The 17,313-nt window shown below is 40.9% G+C and overlaps 1 protein-coding gene across 5 annotated transcripts; it reads right to left on the bottom strand.

Annotated features, from left to right (window-relative positions):
* Positions 1-871: 871 nt before the first annotated feature.
* On the bottom strand, positions 872-3,905 carry TINF2 (TERF1 interacting nuclear factor 2). 5 transcript variants are annotated; one of them, XM_020969052.2, is made up of 9 exons: positions 3,315-3,905; positions 3,062-3,166; positions 2,814-2,915; positions 2,626-2,733; positions 2,422-2,518; positions 1,764-2,238; positions 1,584-1,651; positions 1,351-1,442; positions 872-1,221 (listed from the first exon to the last, which is right to left on the bottom strand). In XM_020969052.2, exons 1-9 carry the CDS (start codon positions 3,510-3,512, stop codon positions 1,066-1,068), a joined length of 1,401 nt encoding a protein of 466 aa, XP_020824711.1. In that variant the 5' UTR covers positions 3,513-3,905; the 3' UTR covers positions 872-1,065. The 5 variants fall into 5 exon arrangements, with proteins under 5 accessions (XP_020824711.1, XP_020824778.1, XP_020825060.1 ...); XM_020969119.2 differs by having other exon boundaries at positions 872-900; XM_020969401.2 differs by having other exon boundaries at positions 2,814-2,912.
* Positions 3,906-17,313: the final 13,408 nt, after the last annotated feature.

Raw genomic sequence — 17,313 nt, 5'->3', positions numbered from 1 at the left:
ATAACATTACTTTGCTTAGAAGTATCTACCTGAAAAAACTCATTGATTTGGATCTCATTGTTTATTTACCATATTGAATTAAAGTCTGGCCCTGGGCAAAAAGGCTCAAGAGGCAGTAGGTGCAAACCAAAACTGCCCTTAGGGAAGGGAATCGCATATCTTTAGAGGAGTTTTGGAGCTTTGGGCCCCTTTTGAATGGCAAAAGCCCACACAGAGTCAAAGAGGTGTACAGATGTACTGCTTAAAGACAGGGAAAGTTGGATTTCTCCAGAGGACATTGGAACATTTGCTCAGTTAACTAGGTTACACATTTTCAGGATGGTCAGGAACCTGGCAGAGTGAACAAACACACTTCACATCTGGGCAGGAGCAGAGTTTCAAGGCTAACTGCTCTTTCCTGTTGTGACTTAGTGCAAATAATTTAACCTTCCTGGCTTCAGTTTCCTCATCTGTAAAACCAAGGGAGTTAGACCAAGATTATCTTTTAGGTGGTGTCTACATCTTGAGTCTATTGTCCCACGTGTTCCATAGTACCTAGCTCTGTTTCATTCTTATTTGTGATGACAGTGACATTACCACTAGTATTACATTAGATTATCCAGGGTAGCATGAGACTACATATCTGGTACTTTGATTTGCAAATGAAAGTCATGTACAGTAGGATCCAAGATTCAGAGTTAACATGTCTTAGGTTGCCTTTCTAGGCTTTTGAACCACTTTGGGCCCAAAGCCAGTCATAAATTCCTAAGGTAAGGCAAGAATCAAGGTATTCTTCCTATTCTTGGACCAGGTGAAAAGAACTTGAATTTATTTGGGACATTGTACAGAGACCATACACCTTAGCCTGCCTTACCTCATAGCCAAGACAACATTTCGGAAGATTCAAAATTTAATCACTGGCTGTTACAAAAAAACAAAACAAGAAAGGTATGATAATGTGGTAAGGTAAACCCAATCCTGTGTCCCAAAATAAAGGGACCTAGCCCCCAGGGCAAGCCAAATCTGCTCAGTCCATTTTCCAATTCTCTACCAACTACAGGGTAGTGAGACTTCACCATAGCCACATCAAAGAGACCTAAGCCACTGGGTCTTAATGGGGCCAGTCTGGCCACAGGAAGGGGCCTGGGCAAGTACAGAACTTTGCTCAACAGGGGAGAGGTATTCGCAGAAGGTGGGGATCAGGGTGCCAAACTTCGTCTTCTGATAGCTTTCAAGAAACTTCTGCAGAGAGGGGATTATGGAGGTCCGGTCATCCTCAGTCATTTACTAAGCACCACACAGATACTATCAGCATGCTATCACTCTCTAGCTTGACCTTCCCTCCCAAGCTCCCAGCCCCTTCCCACTCACCTTCCCTCCCCTCTGGCCATTCCCTTCATCATCAGAGTCCAGAACCAAGTCCCCTATGGTAACCACAGGGCTGCACAGAGATGGGGAACACACTGTAGGAGGGAAACCAAAATCAAACCTGTTCCTTACTAAGGTAAACAGACAGGCCTTTGGCATCCCCAAAGATTTCAGGTTGTTCTCAGGAAGGGGGCATTCCCTTTCCCAACCCCCAGTTCAAAGCAGGGCACACCTACCTGGCTCCCTGGCCCCAACAGCAGGTAATGGCAGCCTCAAGGGCTCCAGGGAGTAATCCAGGCAGTTCCTGGGGTGAAGGGGTATAAAGGAAAAAAGAAAGGGTGAGATGGAGGAGTAGAGGGCAAGGGAGAGAGAGAGGAGCAATCTAGTGTGGGAAGGGACAACACTTCTTGACTCACTCCTTTTGCTCTGAGGAGGGCTCATCAGAATTCCAGTTCCCCTGCTCCTGAGCCTTCCCTCTCAAGGAACGAGCTGAATTTCTGTGCTTTCCATGAGGGACTGACCTTGTGGCCACGGTCCCTGCTGGGTCTGCCACAGGCTGCCCACATTCTTTATTGTTCCCATCCATAATTACATCCTGGACTGGTAGGCACATACTTCGGAATGGGAAAAGCATGACAGTGGGCCGCTTCTTATGACCTCCCCTGGTAGATGCACAATTTGCCTGGATTTGCCGGCGGCCCAGAGGGGCCAGGTTGAAGTCCCGACCAGTGAGGGCCTCTGGGGGTTTCCTCAAATCCTGCCCCTGGGGAAAGGGAGTGCTGGGTTTGGTTGTGGGAACAGGATCCTGGAATACTTGTTCCAGCTGGGGAGAAGTTAGAGGACTCTGCTCTTGGGTTTCTGCCCCCCTCACTGAAGTAAAAAGAGGGGACTCTGAAAGAGAAAAGGAAGATTCTTAAGCAAGGCAGTACACAAAAGACCATCATATAGTTTCTGTCCACTTTGAGCCAACCCCTTATCTGGGCCATCTCAATCCATTAATACTAACGGACTTTCCCCAAAGGTCCCACCACAAAACACCATCTTGCTGGATTACTGCCCCAACTGGCATCATACCTTGAAGTAGCCACCCCATGTCCATGCAATACTGAGTCAGGGCAAGGGGAAAGGGGACCAAAGTTTCAGATTGCATCCCTCTCAATACTTCCTTAAGCTATAAGGAAAGAGGAGAGATAGGAACATTAAGATAATATCAGAAAGTCCAAGAACTTCCTGATCTTCTTATGCCAATTTCCCCTCTCCTCCCCTAAAACAAAATACCTCTTGCAACTGTAATACAGGTAGTGTCTTCTCCAGTTGGCACAGGTATTCAAATAATAACTTCTCCAGGGCAACTAAGAAGGGTTCTCCATATTCTTGTTCCAGTTCCTAAAAGAAGGAACAAGTCAGACAAAAGCTGAAATGCATGAAGCTTGCCTAGTTAACTTCCAACAAAGCCATCTTCTCACCTGCAGCTGTATGGCAAAGTCTTCAGGATCCTCTGCCAGCTGTTTCACTCGTTGGCAAAAGGCCTCATGTGCCTCCATAATCTTCAGATCCCGCATAGTCTGCTGGGTTTGGGGGGGCGTAGAGATCAACCAAGTTAGAGGCACCAGAGTTGGGGAGTTGGGACGGTAGTTGGGGGCTTGAGCTAGTGGGACAAAAAGAACTACGTAGTGTCCAGCGACTTAATAACTAGGCCGGAGGATTCACTTACCCCCTTGGAGCCGAACTCGAGTGGGCCAGACTCTGGGAAATGATGGTTTAGGGCATCCAGAACGAGGGACCAGGGTTGGCCCTCCAAGATCATCTCCACAACCACCTGCGAGGAATACACTATCCTGTGCAAGATCCCCAAATTCCAACTTCTACCTCTCCATCCCACAGGCACCCCCTTCCTGGCCTAGCCCCGCAGCTGTCAGTGTTCTCATCCCAATGTCCAGGCTGGTCCAGAATCCCTTCCCAGGTACCTTGGCCCGCAGCCCCAGGCAGAGCCGCGCGTGGTGCCGGGGGTGGACCAGCCCCGGAGCGGCGGCCTTCAGGGCTCTCAGCAGCTGCAGCACTCGGGGGTAGTGCGCCGAGAGGCGCCTCCGTACCACCCACCAGGCAGCGGCCGCGGCCAATCGCAGCGAGGCAGCGGCAGCGCCGGCTTCCGAGGGGGAGGACATCACCCGCTCGGCCCGGCCCGGGAGCCTCTTTCCTCAGGCAGAGGGGTCCCTGAGAATGCCCATCGAGAGGCGGGGCTCCTGCGCACTCCCCGTCCCTCCCCTGCTCCAAGGGTGCGGAGGAGCTTCCCGGTGCCTGGCGGCGGGGGGGGGGTGAGGGATGGAGAAAGGAGGGGCGCTCAAGGCCTGCCGCCTGTGTGTGTCCAATTTCTTCCAGGGGATCTGCTCCAAACTGTGGGCCAAGACCCCGAAAGGGATGGAGAGTAGGATCAGACCAAGGTGAAGTGCCCAAGCGCCATAACAACTCCCAACGTCCAGCCAGCCAGGTACGCGCGACGACAGAAACTTCTACCGGCCGACTTCAGTGCGTCACTTCCGACTCTGGCCCCAGTTCTGCCTTGGGGACGTAAAGACGTCGAAAAAAAGCAAGCCAATTGGCTGCAAGGGAATGCGGAAACGTCAGGCTCACTGCTGGCGACACCCGATGGCCCCTAAAAGACCCAACCCCATGGTTCTGTGGTAGGAATTCCAAGTCACTGAAAGAACTTATGTGCGTATGCGCACTGAGCGTGGCTCTCGCTTCTCTGGCTTTTTCTTCCTTCTTATTCCGCGCTCTTTTTCGTGCGTCTGGTGCAGCTATTGCATTTTTTCTGGGCCAGGTGTGACTCCCTTCAGGCCAGGGTATCTTCATCTTTTTTTGTCATGGTACCTTTAACAGCCTAGTGAAGCCTGTGAGACCCCTTCTCAAAATAACGTTTTTAACGAATGGAAGAAAATGCTAAATTTCAGTTAAAGGCTAGTAAAAATAAAGGCAATTTTTCTTTCCCATCCAAGTTCACAGATACATTCCCACCCCCCCACACACACACACACACACACACACACACACACACACACGAAATTATCCCACGTAGATTTGTGTATTCATAGAATGCCAGAGCTCAAGGGAGGGATCTTAAAGGTACTCTATTCTAGTACTGCGGTAACCTAGGATTTTTAAAGCGTATAGCTGCAGAATTGGAGCCTTGGCAAGGTTCTACAAAACCAGAAAGGTGAGATTATAGATTGTGTTTTAGCCTAGCTAAATTCAGAGATTCATGGGGAGATGAATTCTTTTCAGAGGGATGGGGGCCCGAGGAGAGGGACATAGTAAATCATTCAGACCCTCTAAAGCCACGAAAGGGTTGTGTCAGGGTTGAAGGAGTGCCCAACCTGACGAAATCATAGCTTTTCTGAAGTATTGCAATGCCTCTCTAAATTCTCTGGGACCAAAAGTGATAGGAGCAGTTTCTGTCCACCTCCATCCTGGAGACCTCAGAATGGCCCAGGAATCTATTGAAACATAGAAGTTCAGCCAGAACTTTGTGAGCAGTGTAAAATAGTTTCCATGTGAACTCAACAAATTTACTTTGGATCGAGATGCCAGTCCCAAAATAGAGGGGTCAGATTTTCAGCTCAAGAAAGAAACAAAACAAAATAAAACAAGATAGCATATTATCTTAGGACATTGGATCCTAACCACAGGTCAAGAATCAAATTGGTGGCCCTGAGACTCTACAGGATCTGGAAGGATTCTTTTTTTTTTTTTGCTTATATATGTACCTTTTTTTTATTTAAATATTTTTTATTTTCTCCATATGCTTTTGAGTTGAAAATTTTTCTCCCTTTTCCTCCCCCCTCTCCACCCTCCCCAAGACGGTGCACAATCTGATATAGGCTTTACATTTACATACCCATTAAACATATTTTCACATTATTGAAGTTGTAAGTAAAAATTAAAACCAATACGAGGAACCATCAGAAAGATGAAACAAAACTCAACAGAAGGTAAAAATAAGTGATAGCGATTCGACTTCCATGGTTCTTTCTTTGAATGTGAAAAGCATTATCCATCCCGAGGCCTCTGGAAATGTCTTAGATCCTTATAATGCTGAGAAAGGTTCAGTTTAACAATCTTAGTCATTGCATAATGTGGCTGTTATTGTGTACAAAGTCCTCTTGGTTCTGCTCACTTCACTCAGTGTCAGACCATATAAGTCTTTCCAGGTTTTTCTGAAGTCAGCCTGTTCATCATTTCTTACAGCACAATAGTATTCCATTACATTCATATACCACAACTTGCTCAGCCATTCCCCAATTGATGGGCATCCTCTCAATTTCCAATTCTTTGCCACCACAAAAAGAGCTGCTATGTAATTTTTGTACATATGGGTCCTTTTCCCATTTGTTTGATCTCTTTGGGATATAGCCCTAGAAGTGCTATTGCTGGATCAAAGAGTATGGTATGCACATTTTTGTAGCCCTTTGGGCATAGTTCCAAATTGTTCTCCAAAATGGTTGGATCATTTCACAACTCCACCAACAATGTATTAGTGTTCCAATTTTCCCACATCTTCTCCAACATTTATCATTTTCCTGTTTTGTCATGTTGGCCAATCTGATAGGTGTGATGTGGTACCTCAGAGTTGTTTTGATTTGCATTTCTCTAATCAATAACGATTTAGAGCATTTTTTCATATGACTATAGATGGCTTTAATTTCTTCATCTGAGAACTGTCTGTTCATATCCTTTGACCATTTATCAATTGGGGAATGGCTTGTGTTCTTATAAATTTGTCTTAATTCTCTATATATTTTAGAAATGAGGCCTTTATCAGAGAGACTGGTTGTAAAAATTCTTTCCCAATTTTCTACCTTCCTTCTAATCTTAGTTGCATTGGCTTTGTTTGTGCAAAAACTTTTCAATTTAATGTAATCAAAATCCATTTTCTTTTCATAATGTTCTCTATCTCCTGTTTGGTCATGAATTCTTCTGTTCTCCATAGATCTGATAGGTAAACTATTCCTTGTTCTCCCAGTTTACTTATGGTATCAGCCTTTATATCTAAGTCCTGAACCCATTTTGACTTTATTTTGGTATGTGGTGTGAGATTTGGGTCTATGCCTAGTTTCTGCCATACTCTTTTCCAGTTTTCCCAGCAGTTTTTTTCAAAGAGTGGGTTCTTATCCCAGAAGCTGGGGTCTTTGGGTTTATCAAATAATAGATTACTATAGTCATTGACTACTGTGTCTTGCATATTTAACCTATTCCACTGATCCACCTCCCTGTTTCTTAGCCAGTACCAAGCAGTTTTGATGATTGCTGCTTTATAATACAATTTAAGATCTGGAATTGCTAGGCCTCCTTCCCCTGTACTTCTTTTCATTAGTTCCTTTGATATTCTGGACCTTTTGTTTTTCCAAATGAATCTTGTTATTATTTTTTCTAACTCTATAAAATAATTTTTGGTAGTTTGATTGGTATGGCACTGAATAAGTAAATTAGCTTAGGTAGGATTGTCATTTTTATTATATTAGCTCGGCCTACCCATGAGCAACTGATGTTTTTCCAATAATTTAGATCTGATTTTATTTGTGTGAAAAGTGTTTTGTAATTGTGTTCATAGAGTTCCTGGGTTTGTTTCGGGAGGAAGACTCCTAAATATTTTATAATGTCTACAGTAAGTTTAAATGGGATTTCTCTTTTTATCTCTTGCTGTTGGGCTTTGTTGGTAATATATAGAAATGCTGATGATTTGTGTGGGTTTGTTTTATAACCTGCAACTTTGCTAAAGTTGTTTATTATTTCAAGTAGTTTTTTACTTGATTCTCTAGGATTCTCTAAGTATATCATGATGTCATCTGCAAAGATCTGGAAGGATTCTTTAAAAGGCTGAAAAGAAATTTGACTGCATCTGGTTGGAAAACTTATAAGATTGTAGAATCCATCCCCTGTTCCTTTTTCTTCCAGTAGAAAACAATTAAAATGTGAGCCGGAGTAGGATCAGTGGTGGCTGGAAATCAGAGTGGGAAGGGACGTTAGAGGCCATAGAGTCCCACCGAATGCCTGAGCAGCAAACACCTCTACAACATGTTCAAGTAGTCATCTAGCTTCCACACGAAGACATCCAGTGAAGGAAAACTCATTGTCTCCTGAGACAGCTCATTTTTGAAACAACTTAACTTGTTAATTTTTTCCCCCCTTCTTTACATTAAGCCTAAACTTCTGCTCTGCAACTTACATCCTATTACTGCCCCTATTTATGCCTTCTGGGGATCGACAGAACAAATCTCCCCACTCTGTTACATGCCAACCTTTCAAATAATTGAAGACAGTTATGTCCCCAAAGTCTTTTCTTCTCCAAACTTGTAGGATTCAAATTAGGAAAAAGCCCTAAAAACAGTAATAAGTGAAAAGCCATAAAAACTTAAACCGTGAAAGGTGGAAGCCTGAACATGGTGACCTGTTTACAAATCATAACTTAGGTAGTAAATCATAACTTAGACACTGAGTCAAAACTTAAGATACTATGACCTATGAAAACTAAAACAAGACTATTATGACCAGGACATGATCAATACTCAAACTTATATTTGGGCATAACATTAGCTTAACTCCTGAGGTCATTACTAAGCAGAAAATAAAAAATGTTCACCAGTCAGTGGTGATGTACTCTAGCTCCTCCTGCTTTTGTCTGTTTTCTATAATTACCACAAGGATTTTGGGGTTCTTCAGTGGGGATCCACAAAACTGTCTGGCTGTTACCCCAGATTGAAGATTGCCCCTGTTTGTAAGTATTCATAATGATTCATTAAACTACTACCTACAATCAATATGGAACTACAGGGTTCCATAGCCAGGGGAATTTCAGACCTTACAAAATTAAGCACCATCTCCCTAACTTGATCCTCATCTCATTGTCTTGAGAATTCTCATCATGTTGGTCACCCATCTGTGTACACACTCTGGCTTATCGATGTTCTTCCTATAATGTGACATCTACAACCTTCCTTTGATTGACCTCACTCTTAGAAACTGTCATCTTCACTGAACTCTTTGTTAGTGTTTTCCCTTCTGTTCTCTCATCTGTCCCCTCTTTTCCAATTTCAAAGGCACACCACTAGAGTTGAGGCAGGTTTTCATCCAATTCTATGAAGTTATTTTCAAGTTATCATGAAAATATAATACTAGCTACCAACTGGGACCCTTGGGTTGTTGTTCTTAAGTGAGGTCTTCCTTAGACCTACAGAGATAGCTTGTGTTATTCAGTAAGGCAAATTTAATTAGTTACATGTGATATATGTAATGCCCAGCAGGTGGTGCTCTACTTTAACCATTAGTTATTAGTTATAATCTTGTTAGTTATTCTGGCATACGCCTGATAGCTCACCCTTTTCCTAAGAGGCTACAATTCTTAACTTGTACTTATATAGTACAGTACAGCATTTTAGACTGCTGATAATGCCTAGGTTGTCCTTCCTATTAAGCAAGCCTACACTATACCTGCCTGGATGCTAAAACCTCTTTGGCAGGTTTTATACTTAATTTAATATATTAACATATTTAATATATTAATTTAATTTAATATATGATACCTCAATGGCAGGTTTTATATTTAATTTTTCTCTTGAAATAATTAATATCTCCAGTTTTAACGTCACTTTCTTTTCTGATTATATCCTTCCACCTTCCCTGTCCAGTATACAATCCTTTGTAACAATGTGGTTTTTTTAAAGGGGGGGGAACGCAGTTCAGCAAATGAACTAACATATAAACTAACTCTGACAGTTAGTGTTCACACCCGTAGTCACTTATCTCCACATGGAAGGGAGAGAAGTACATTTTCTCAATTCTTCTCTGCCTCTGGATGACATAGATCTAATAGGTAAGCTTCCACCTTTTTTCCCCCAGGAATGAGACTTGCATACCACTTACCCTTCCTTGACATCTTTACTGCCATGCAGCTTAGCAAATATTGCTAACCTAGCTTTCTAGCTCTCCTTTATGTGTTATATTCCCCTATTAGAATATAAATTCCTTCAGGGTAGGGACTGTCTTGCTTGTAGTTGTATCCCCAGAGAGTAGTACAGTTCTTGGGACATAGTAATAATATGCTTATTAATTGCTGTCTTAATAAATGTTTAATAAATACTGTCTATCTCTGTCTCCATCTCTTTGTTTCTGTGTCTATGTCTTTGTTCTCCAGAGCCAAGCTTTGCGGTCATTATACTTACACAGTGCCAAATTTAAGAAATAAAATTGAACATTGCTCAAACTAATAAAATATGAAATCTGCTGACTATTCCTAGCTCAGAGCTCTACTTTCTCTAGTTACACTGTCTCATTCCACTTCTCTCTGCATTCATACATATGAACAGCTTAAGCATGCTGTAATCACAAGAATTTATTATACAAAGAAAAAAGTAACAAGAAAATGAAATCAAACAATTTGGTTAGGAGACATTGCTTTCTAACCATCTTCTAGTTCTTTTCTTGTTGCTTTCCTAGGTTTTTCGGTGTATCCAGGGGGAATCCCAATCACGTACAGAGCTCATGGAAAAGTAATAGGTGGCTTGATTTTTTTTTCCCGTGTGTACTTTAAAAAAAACCCCTTGATCCTTTAAAAAACTCATCTTTTTCTTTAAAAATTGTTTTTAGGTATTGAATGAATTATTTCAATACTTATTCTTTCTGTGATAATTATGCTTGTTTACCTTTCTTCTGCTTTTGTTGCTGGGGGTGGGGGAGCTGTGCAAATTAAATATCTTGCTCAGGTGCTCAGGGTTTTTTTTCCCCCAGAAATGCCCCAGAAGTATCTCTTTTGTTGATCAATCATGATTAAGCTCAGGTGGGTACCTCATATCATTTGGGGTGGAGGTGGGAGGTGGGGAGAGAGTTGTTGAGTTGTTCCTTGAACTCCTTTGTTTTGCATAATATATTATTATTAGTCCATTCACTTCTGTGGTTTCTTCTGGCTGTAGAGTTTTCTTTGTATTACTTGAATTTCCTTTCCTTAAATATTTGAAGGTCTTTCTTTGCTTTTTGCCTTTTTTTTTTTTGGTGAGGCAATTGGGGTTAAGTGACTTGCCTAGGGTCACACAGCTAGTAAGTGTCAAGTGTCTGAGGTCACATTTGAATTCAGGTCCTCCTAACTCCAAGGCCAGAGCTCTGTCTGCTGTGACAGCTAGCTGCCCCAAGGTCTTTCTTTCAGATGCTTACAGAATTGGCAGGGGAGGGGAGTTGATCCTTTGTCTAGATTGCCTGAGGCTGGGAGCAGTCTGGCTTGAGATAAGCTCTCTTTGTACATGAGTGACATAGTCAAAATCATGTCCACCAGCCCCTCTTTAGAGTAGGTCCACATCTCATTATAATATTCACACTTCTCATTATTACTAACCAATCAGTTGATTTCCACCCTCAAGAACACCCACTCTTCTAAGTGCATATAAGCTTTGGATGGGTTCCATGAGGGGTCTTTGGCATTTGAGAGTTGCACTGACCCCTCTTATTACTTATCCACTAACATAATTAATAAAATGATTAATTACCCAGAAACTATGACTCTCGAACTTTTTATACATCACACAAAATTTGTTGTTTGTCTAATCTATTTTGGGCTAATTCAAGTTAATTAAAAATATTTTCTTTTCATTAAGTCTAAACCTCTCTCTTTAATAACTTCCTTCCACCCACTGCCCCTATTTATTTATTTATTATTCTTATTTATGGATTGATTTTTAGGATATTTAGGCTTCATTTTTAGTGTATCAAGACACTTGTGGGTAAATCATTTAACTGGCCTGTGCTTCTTCCAGAAATACACACTAATAGCATCAGTGGAAAGAGTGGACCAACACAGGTCATAAGAAGAAAGGAAGAAAGGGATTCATATGGCCAACATGATTCATATGCCAAATATTGTAGGATCCTAACACCTTTTCATGATATCCTCATGCTCTTTCTTTCATTTACTTATTTATTCATTTTTAGTTTTCAACATTCACTTTGATAAGATTTTGAGTTCTAAAACTCTGCCCCCTCCATCACTGCCCCTACTTATGCCCTCTGGGAATCAACAGAACGAGTCAACATGCCAGCCTTTCAAATAATTGAAGACAATTATCATGTCCCCAAAGACTTTTCCAAACTAAACACTGTGCTAGATGCTGGTGATGCACAAAGAGACAAAGTCAGTCCTTGTCCTCAAGGAGCTCACAATCTAACGGGGAGATAACAAGCAAACAAATATGTACAAACAAATTATATACAAGCTAAATAGGAAATAATTAAAAGAGGAAAGGTACTATAATAAGTTGAGAAAGGCTTCCTGTAGAGGATGGATTTTTAGTTAGGACCCAAAGAAGTCAGGAAAACCAGTAGGCAGAGATGAGGAGGGAGAACATTCCAGGTATGGGAGACAGCCAAAGAAAAATGCCTGGAGCCAAGAGATGGAGTGTCTTGTTCTTGGAATGGTAACGAGGCCAGTGTCACTGGTTTGAAAAGTATATGGTGGGAAGTAAGGTACAACAAGACTGAAAGTTAGGAAGGGGTTAAGTTGTGAAAGGATTTGAATGCCAGACAGAGCATTTTGTATTTAATGGTAGAGTCAATAGGAAGCCACTGGAATTTATTGAATAGAGGGGTGACATGGTCAGACCTTTGATTTAAATGGAGGAGAGATTGGGATGGGGAGAGAGAGTCACCAGCAGTCTATTGTACTGTAATAGGCATGAGGTGATGAGAGTGGTGCTAGTGTGAGAGGAGATAGGGGGCATATTTGAGAATTGTTGCAAAGGTGAAATCAACAAATCTTGGCAACAAATTGGATGGGGCAGGAGGTGAGAGATAATGAGGAGCTGAGGTTCATACCTACATTACAAGCATGAGGGAATAAGAGGATGATATTTTCCTCAACAGAAATAGGGAAGTTGGGGGAGGATAGTGTTTTGGGAAAAGCTGATGAGTATCATTTTGGACATGTTGAGTTTAAGATGTCTACTGGACATCCAATTTGAGATGTCTGAAATTCTGGACAGTTTTCTTGTATTATTTCCTATATTATGGTATTCAGATTTTCAAATTTGTCATGTTCTTCAGGGAGACTAATGATCCTTAAGTTGACTCTGAACATATTGTCATCCTGTCTTCAAAGTCAATGACTTCAAGGTTTGACTTGTATAGATTTACATGTTTTTTCACTGGTATTAGCTTTTGCCTTATGTCTCTAGATTTTCTTCCAAATTATCTTCGGCATTATTGTATTTCAAAACCATTATCTCTCACTTCTTTGAAGAAACCTGCCACTGGGATTTACCACATTTCACCACATAATTGTTGCAGATTTTATGCTAATTTTTTGTAAAAAAGTGTAGTGTGACAATTATGTGAAGTTTTTCCCCCGAATTGTGCCAGTATTACTTAAAAATCGTATATTACTAAACTGTCTTTGGTGCAAGATTAGGATACATGGAATGCTTATGAATATACATTAAATTGAATAGTCCAAATCGAAGCACGTCATTTCTTCATGACAGTTTAGCAAACATTTTTTTGGCCTGAAAAATTAAGTTAATACATTAATTGTTATTGATTTGTGCGTTATAGTAGAAATATTACACTTGAGAAAATTTTAGTGTTGCAAAGTACGGACTTGCAAAATGTAATCTTCTGTGTCAGAAGATTCTGTTTTGATATCATTGATTTTATCTGATGTGCCATCCTCAGCGCCACTCATATCAGATGCCACTCATATCAGATGTGTTTATTTCATCATAGTAGTAGTTATCACTTTGCCACAGATTGCATTGTCACATGAACCACATAACCCAGCCACAACTCACCTTAAACTGAGTTGTAAGAATGTTGTGTTTGCGTGCTACCTCCTGTGCCTTTATTTGCAGTGTCTCATATGATACACTGCAGTCATTGTCATGCATTTCATTGACATACACAAACACTTCTTCAATTTATGGAAACTTACCTGTTTTAGGACTTCTAAATGCACATCTAGAAAGGTTTGTAGGGTTTTTTAATTTTTTTATTTTTTGGTGTGAGGCAATCAGGGTTAAGTGACTTGCCCGGGATCACACAGCTAGTAAGGGTCAAGTGTCTGAGGCCACATTTGAACTCAGGTCCTCCTGACTCCAAGACTGGAGCTCTATTATCCACTGTGCCAATTAGCTGCTCTGTGGTTTGTGTTTTTTAGCTTGTCTTTTAGTTCCTCCCAGTCTGGCACCAAGTTTTCACTCACTGAAAACTGCCTTTCCCCAGCTTTGTTTCCATGCTGTTCAATGAAAACAATCACTTTCAGCTTGAAGCCCACAGAACAGTTTTTATATTTATCCATAATCAGAAAGAAATGCCTCACAGGTTAATGTATCCCTTACAGACTAAACTGTACAGTTCAGCTAGTAGGGGAAGATGCAAGTCTTATCATATCACTTGATTTACTCCTGGCAGCTTCGTCTGCCCACACACTCCCCTTGCACCTACGGCTCTTCATTGGGTTGAGTGACAATTTGTTAGTGGCTTTTGGAAATACGCTGACAATGCACATGCACCAAGAATTCTAAGCTCATGGCTCACAACGTGCAAGAGATAAATACGTATCCATATACCACTGGTGAATACGTTGCTGCTCTATTTACCTTTTAAGCCATGTGATGAACAGAATTATACCATGCGATGATTATATAATGAAAAGTTATAAACCAATTTTTGGACTGAAAAAATGGGTTGTGACAATAAATAGAATGTATGAATAAAATGGGGTGGTGATTATGCAGTGAAATATGGTAATTTTAAAAATTTCCAATTATTCCTGCTTTGAAAGCTTTAAATTCTAACATCTGTTCCATTGTAATTTTGTTGTGTACAGATTTCGTTTCTCTTTGAAACCATTCTGGACTTTCTGGTTGTTACATGTTCTTCTGGGATTCTACAGGATACTATATTTCATCAAGCATTTATTTACTTTCCTTTGTGTCACAATATTTGTTAAGAGCTTTGTACTCTCTTTGAGGGTTTAGCACTCATCTCTCCTTCTAGTTTTAGTATTTTCTTTATTGATTTATGTGCTTATGCTTGATGTTTTGAATTTCATTTTCTTCCTCTTGAGATCTTTAGCATTTCAGCCTTTTTTCCCTTAGATCCATCTGATGCTCACTTTCTGACTCCTCCCCCTTTGACAGTATGAGTTTGAACTGCAAAGTTGACTCAGCCTCCTCCCATGTTGGGGACTTGGTCTCTGCCCCAAGTGGTTTCTGGAAGAGCATTACTAGTCCTAGCTAGGATTTGGTATCCTTTGCTTCAAATCTGCTTCAAGTCACTTATGCTGGCCCTCTGACCCAGTTCCTTCCCTGGATTTCATTGTCTCCTTCTCTAGCTGGACTGAATCAGTGTCTGCCAGGTCCCTATAGGGTGTGGGGAAGAGTGTTTCAGAATACCTGCAGCTTAGGGGGACCCTAACATATAGGCCACTCTCATCTGAAGACAGTATAGTTCTCTTTCCCTCCACCTCACCGACTGAACAGAACAAAAATAAAAGCCTCATATGTACCAAAATATTTATAGAAGCATTATTTATGGCAACAAAGATTTGTAAGCAAAGTAGATGATTATTAACTGCTAAATAGTGATGTATGAGTGTAATGGAATATTACTATGCTATAAGAAATGATATATAATGAATATAGAAAATCATAGAAAGATTTATATGAACTGATGCAAAGTAAGATAAGCAGAACCAGGAAAACAATATACATGATGACTACAATAATATAAATGGAAAAAACAACAACAAAAATCTTAACTGATTACCGCAAAATTGTAATAATTAATCTTGGCCCCAAAGAAGAGATATGAGAAGGTGCCTTATCCTTCCCCAGCCCCTCCTTTGCAGACGTGGGAGAACAAGGGTATGGAATGCTACAAATAATGTCAGACTTTTCTGACATTTCATTTTGTAGAACTTTTTTTTCTCTTCCTTTTTTTTTTAATACTTTATTATAAGAGATGGCTCTATGATAGGTTGAGTGGTTAGGAATACAGTGGGAAATATAGGTAATTTAAAAATAAAAGACCAATACATTTTTTAAAAAAAGGTAATGGGGAGAGGTGTTTATCTTTTATCTCAGGATCACAGACTGAAAAAAGAGAAAGAAGGAAAATATTAAGGAGTTTCCATTTTCCCATATTCATGAATTCAAAAGGAAATCACATGCCCCAGGAATGTCAAACACTGGCATATGCACTCCCAAGTACATCCCAAATCAGATTAAAATGTAATTGGGACATATATTAACAAAATAAATGAAAATATAATAAAACATAGATAACCAATAAGGATCCTTGTGTATGGATTAGTGGCTCTCCTTTCTATTTGAATTTGACACTACATTATCCCTCACATGAACAAAAATATTTACAACAGCTAGAAGTCTCAGCAAGTCTGGATCTTCTCTCCCCACAGCTGTGTTACCTTCCTGCATGGATATTGTCATCACTCCAAGCTCAGAAGCTCCCCTCACGGGGCCTCAGTTTCCAGGGGCACTGATCATGGTGTCTCTGCCTCTCCATGTGGTCCCTGTCATTGGCTGGTGTTCCCGTCAGTCTCTGGAGGTTCAAGTGGCAAGATCAAAAGAAAAAAGACAGGGAAAAGAGGATTCTCCCTCCCCCCAATATATATAACTTATTAAATAACATGCCCTAATGCAAAGAAATATTCACTGAGAACTCAAGGACTCAAATAGGTGGGAGTAGGGGTGGGGGAGGATGGGATAACCACCCTCCTGTGTCAGGATCATAAGAAACCATTCTGTCAGCTTCTAGTTCTGTGGGAGTTCATCTCTGGGAGCTCAGAGTTAAATAATTAAAGTAGGAAGTAGGTTACAATAGTAAAAATGCAAACCTATTATAAAAATACATATTGGAACATATGCTTTAAAGGAGGAAGTGGATACAGTGCCAGACCTGAAGTTAAGAAAACTCATCTTTGTCAATAGAGCACCGGCCCTGCAGTCAGGAGGACCTGAGTTCAAATCTGGCCTCAGACCAACCACTTGACACTTACTAGTTCTGTGACCCTGTGCAAGTCACTTAACCCCAATTGCCAAAAAAAAAATACTCATCTTCTTGAGTTCAAATCCAACCTCAGACACTTATTAGCTGTAAAAGTCACTTAACCTTGCTTGCATCAGTTTCCTCATCTGTCAAATGAGCTGGAGAAGGAAAGGGCAAACCACTCCAGTGTCTTTGCCAAGAAAACCCCAAATGGGTTTACGAAGAGTTGGACACAAATGAAAAATGACTGAACAGCAACAACAAGTCTAGAGCAGAGGTTCTTAAAGACCTGGGGTCCATCAGGTCCATAAATGGATTTCAGGGGGTCTGTGAACTTGGATGGGAAAAATGCATATTTATTTCCACCCTGTTTAGCATTTCATTCAATTATTAAAAATATTTTGAGGGATTCATAGATTGACAAAAGGGTCCATGACACACGCAAAAAAAAGGGGGGGAAATGCCCTGAACTGGAGCAGCTTTCTCATTTTACAGGTGAGGAAACTCACACCCAAAGAAATAGAATAACTTCTTCAAAGTCGTACAGGTGGTTAAGAACCAGAATCGAAATTCAAATCCAGATTCTCTGATGCCAAATTCAGGGCTCTTTTCACTAGACCACCACTGCCTCTCGTATGTAGAGGAAACATAGAGTGTAGTTTTGAATTCAGTTAAAATGACACACAAAAAACCTATATTTCTAAATGAAATTGCTAAGTACCAAGGTAATCTAGGATTCGTAGAAGCATAGATTTAAGAGCTGGAAGGAACCTTCAATAACACCTAGTGCAGCCCCCTCATTTTATAGATTAGGAATATGAGGCCAGGAGAGATTAAGTGACACCCCAAATCACACAAAAGTAATAAATGGTAGAGTCAGGATTCAAATTCAAGTCCACTGGCTCCAAATCCAATGCCCTTTCC

This window comes from Phascolarctos cinereus, unplaced genomic scaffold, assembly GCF_003287225.1.
Source record: "Phascolarctos cinereus isolate Bilbo 61053 unplaced genomic scaffold, phaCin_HiC Scaffold_3;HRSCAF=262, whole genome shotgun sequence".
Taxonomy (NCBI): domain Eukaryota; kingdom Metazoa; phylum Chordata; class Mammalia; order Diprotodontia; family Phascolarctidae; genus Phascolarctos; species Phascolarctos cinereus.
The sequence above is the reverse complement of the archived record's forward strand: the minus strand, read 5'-3'. Positions and strand labels throughout refer to the sequence as shown.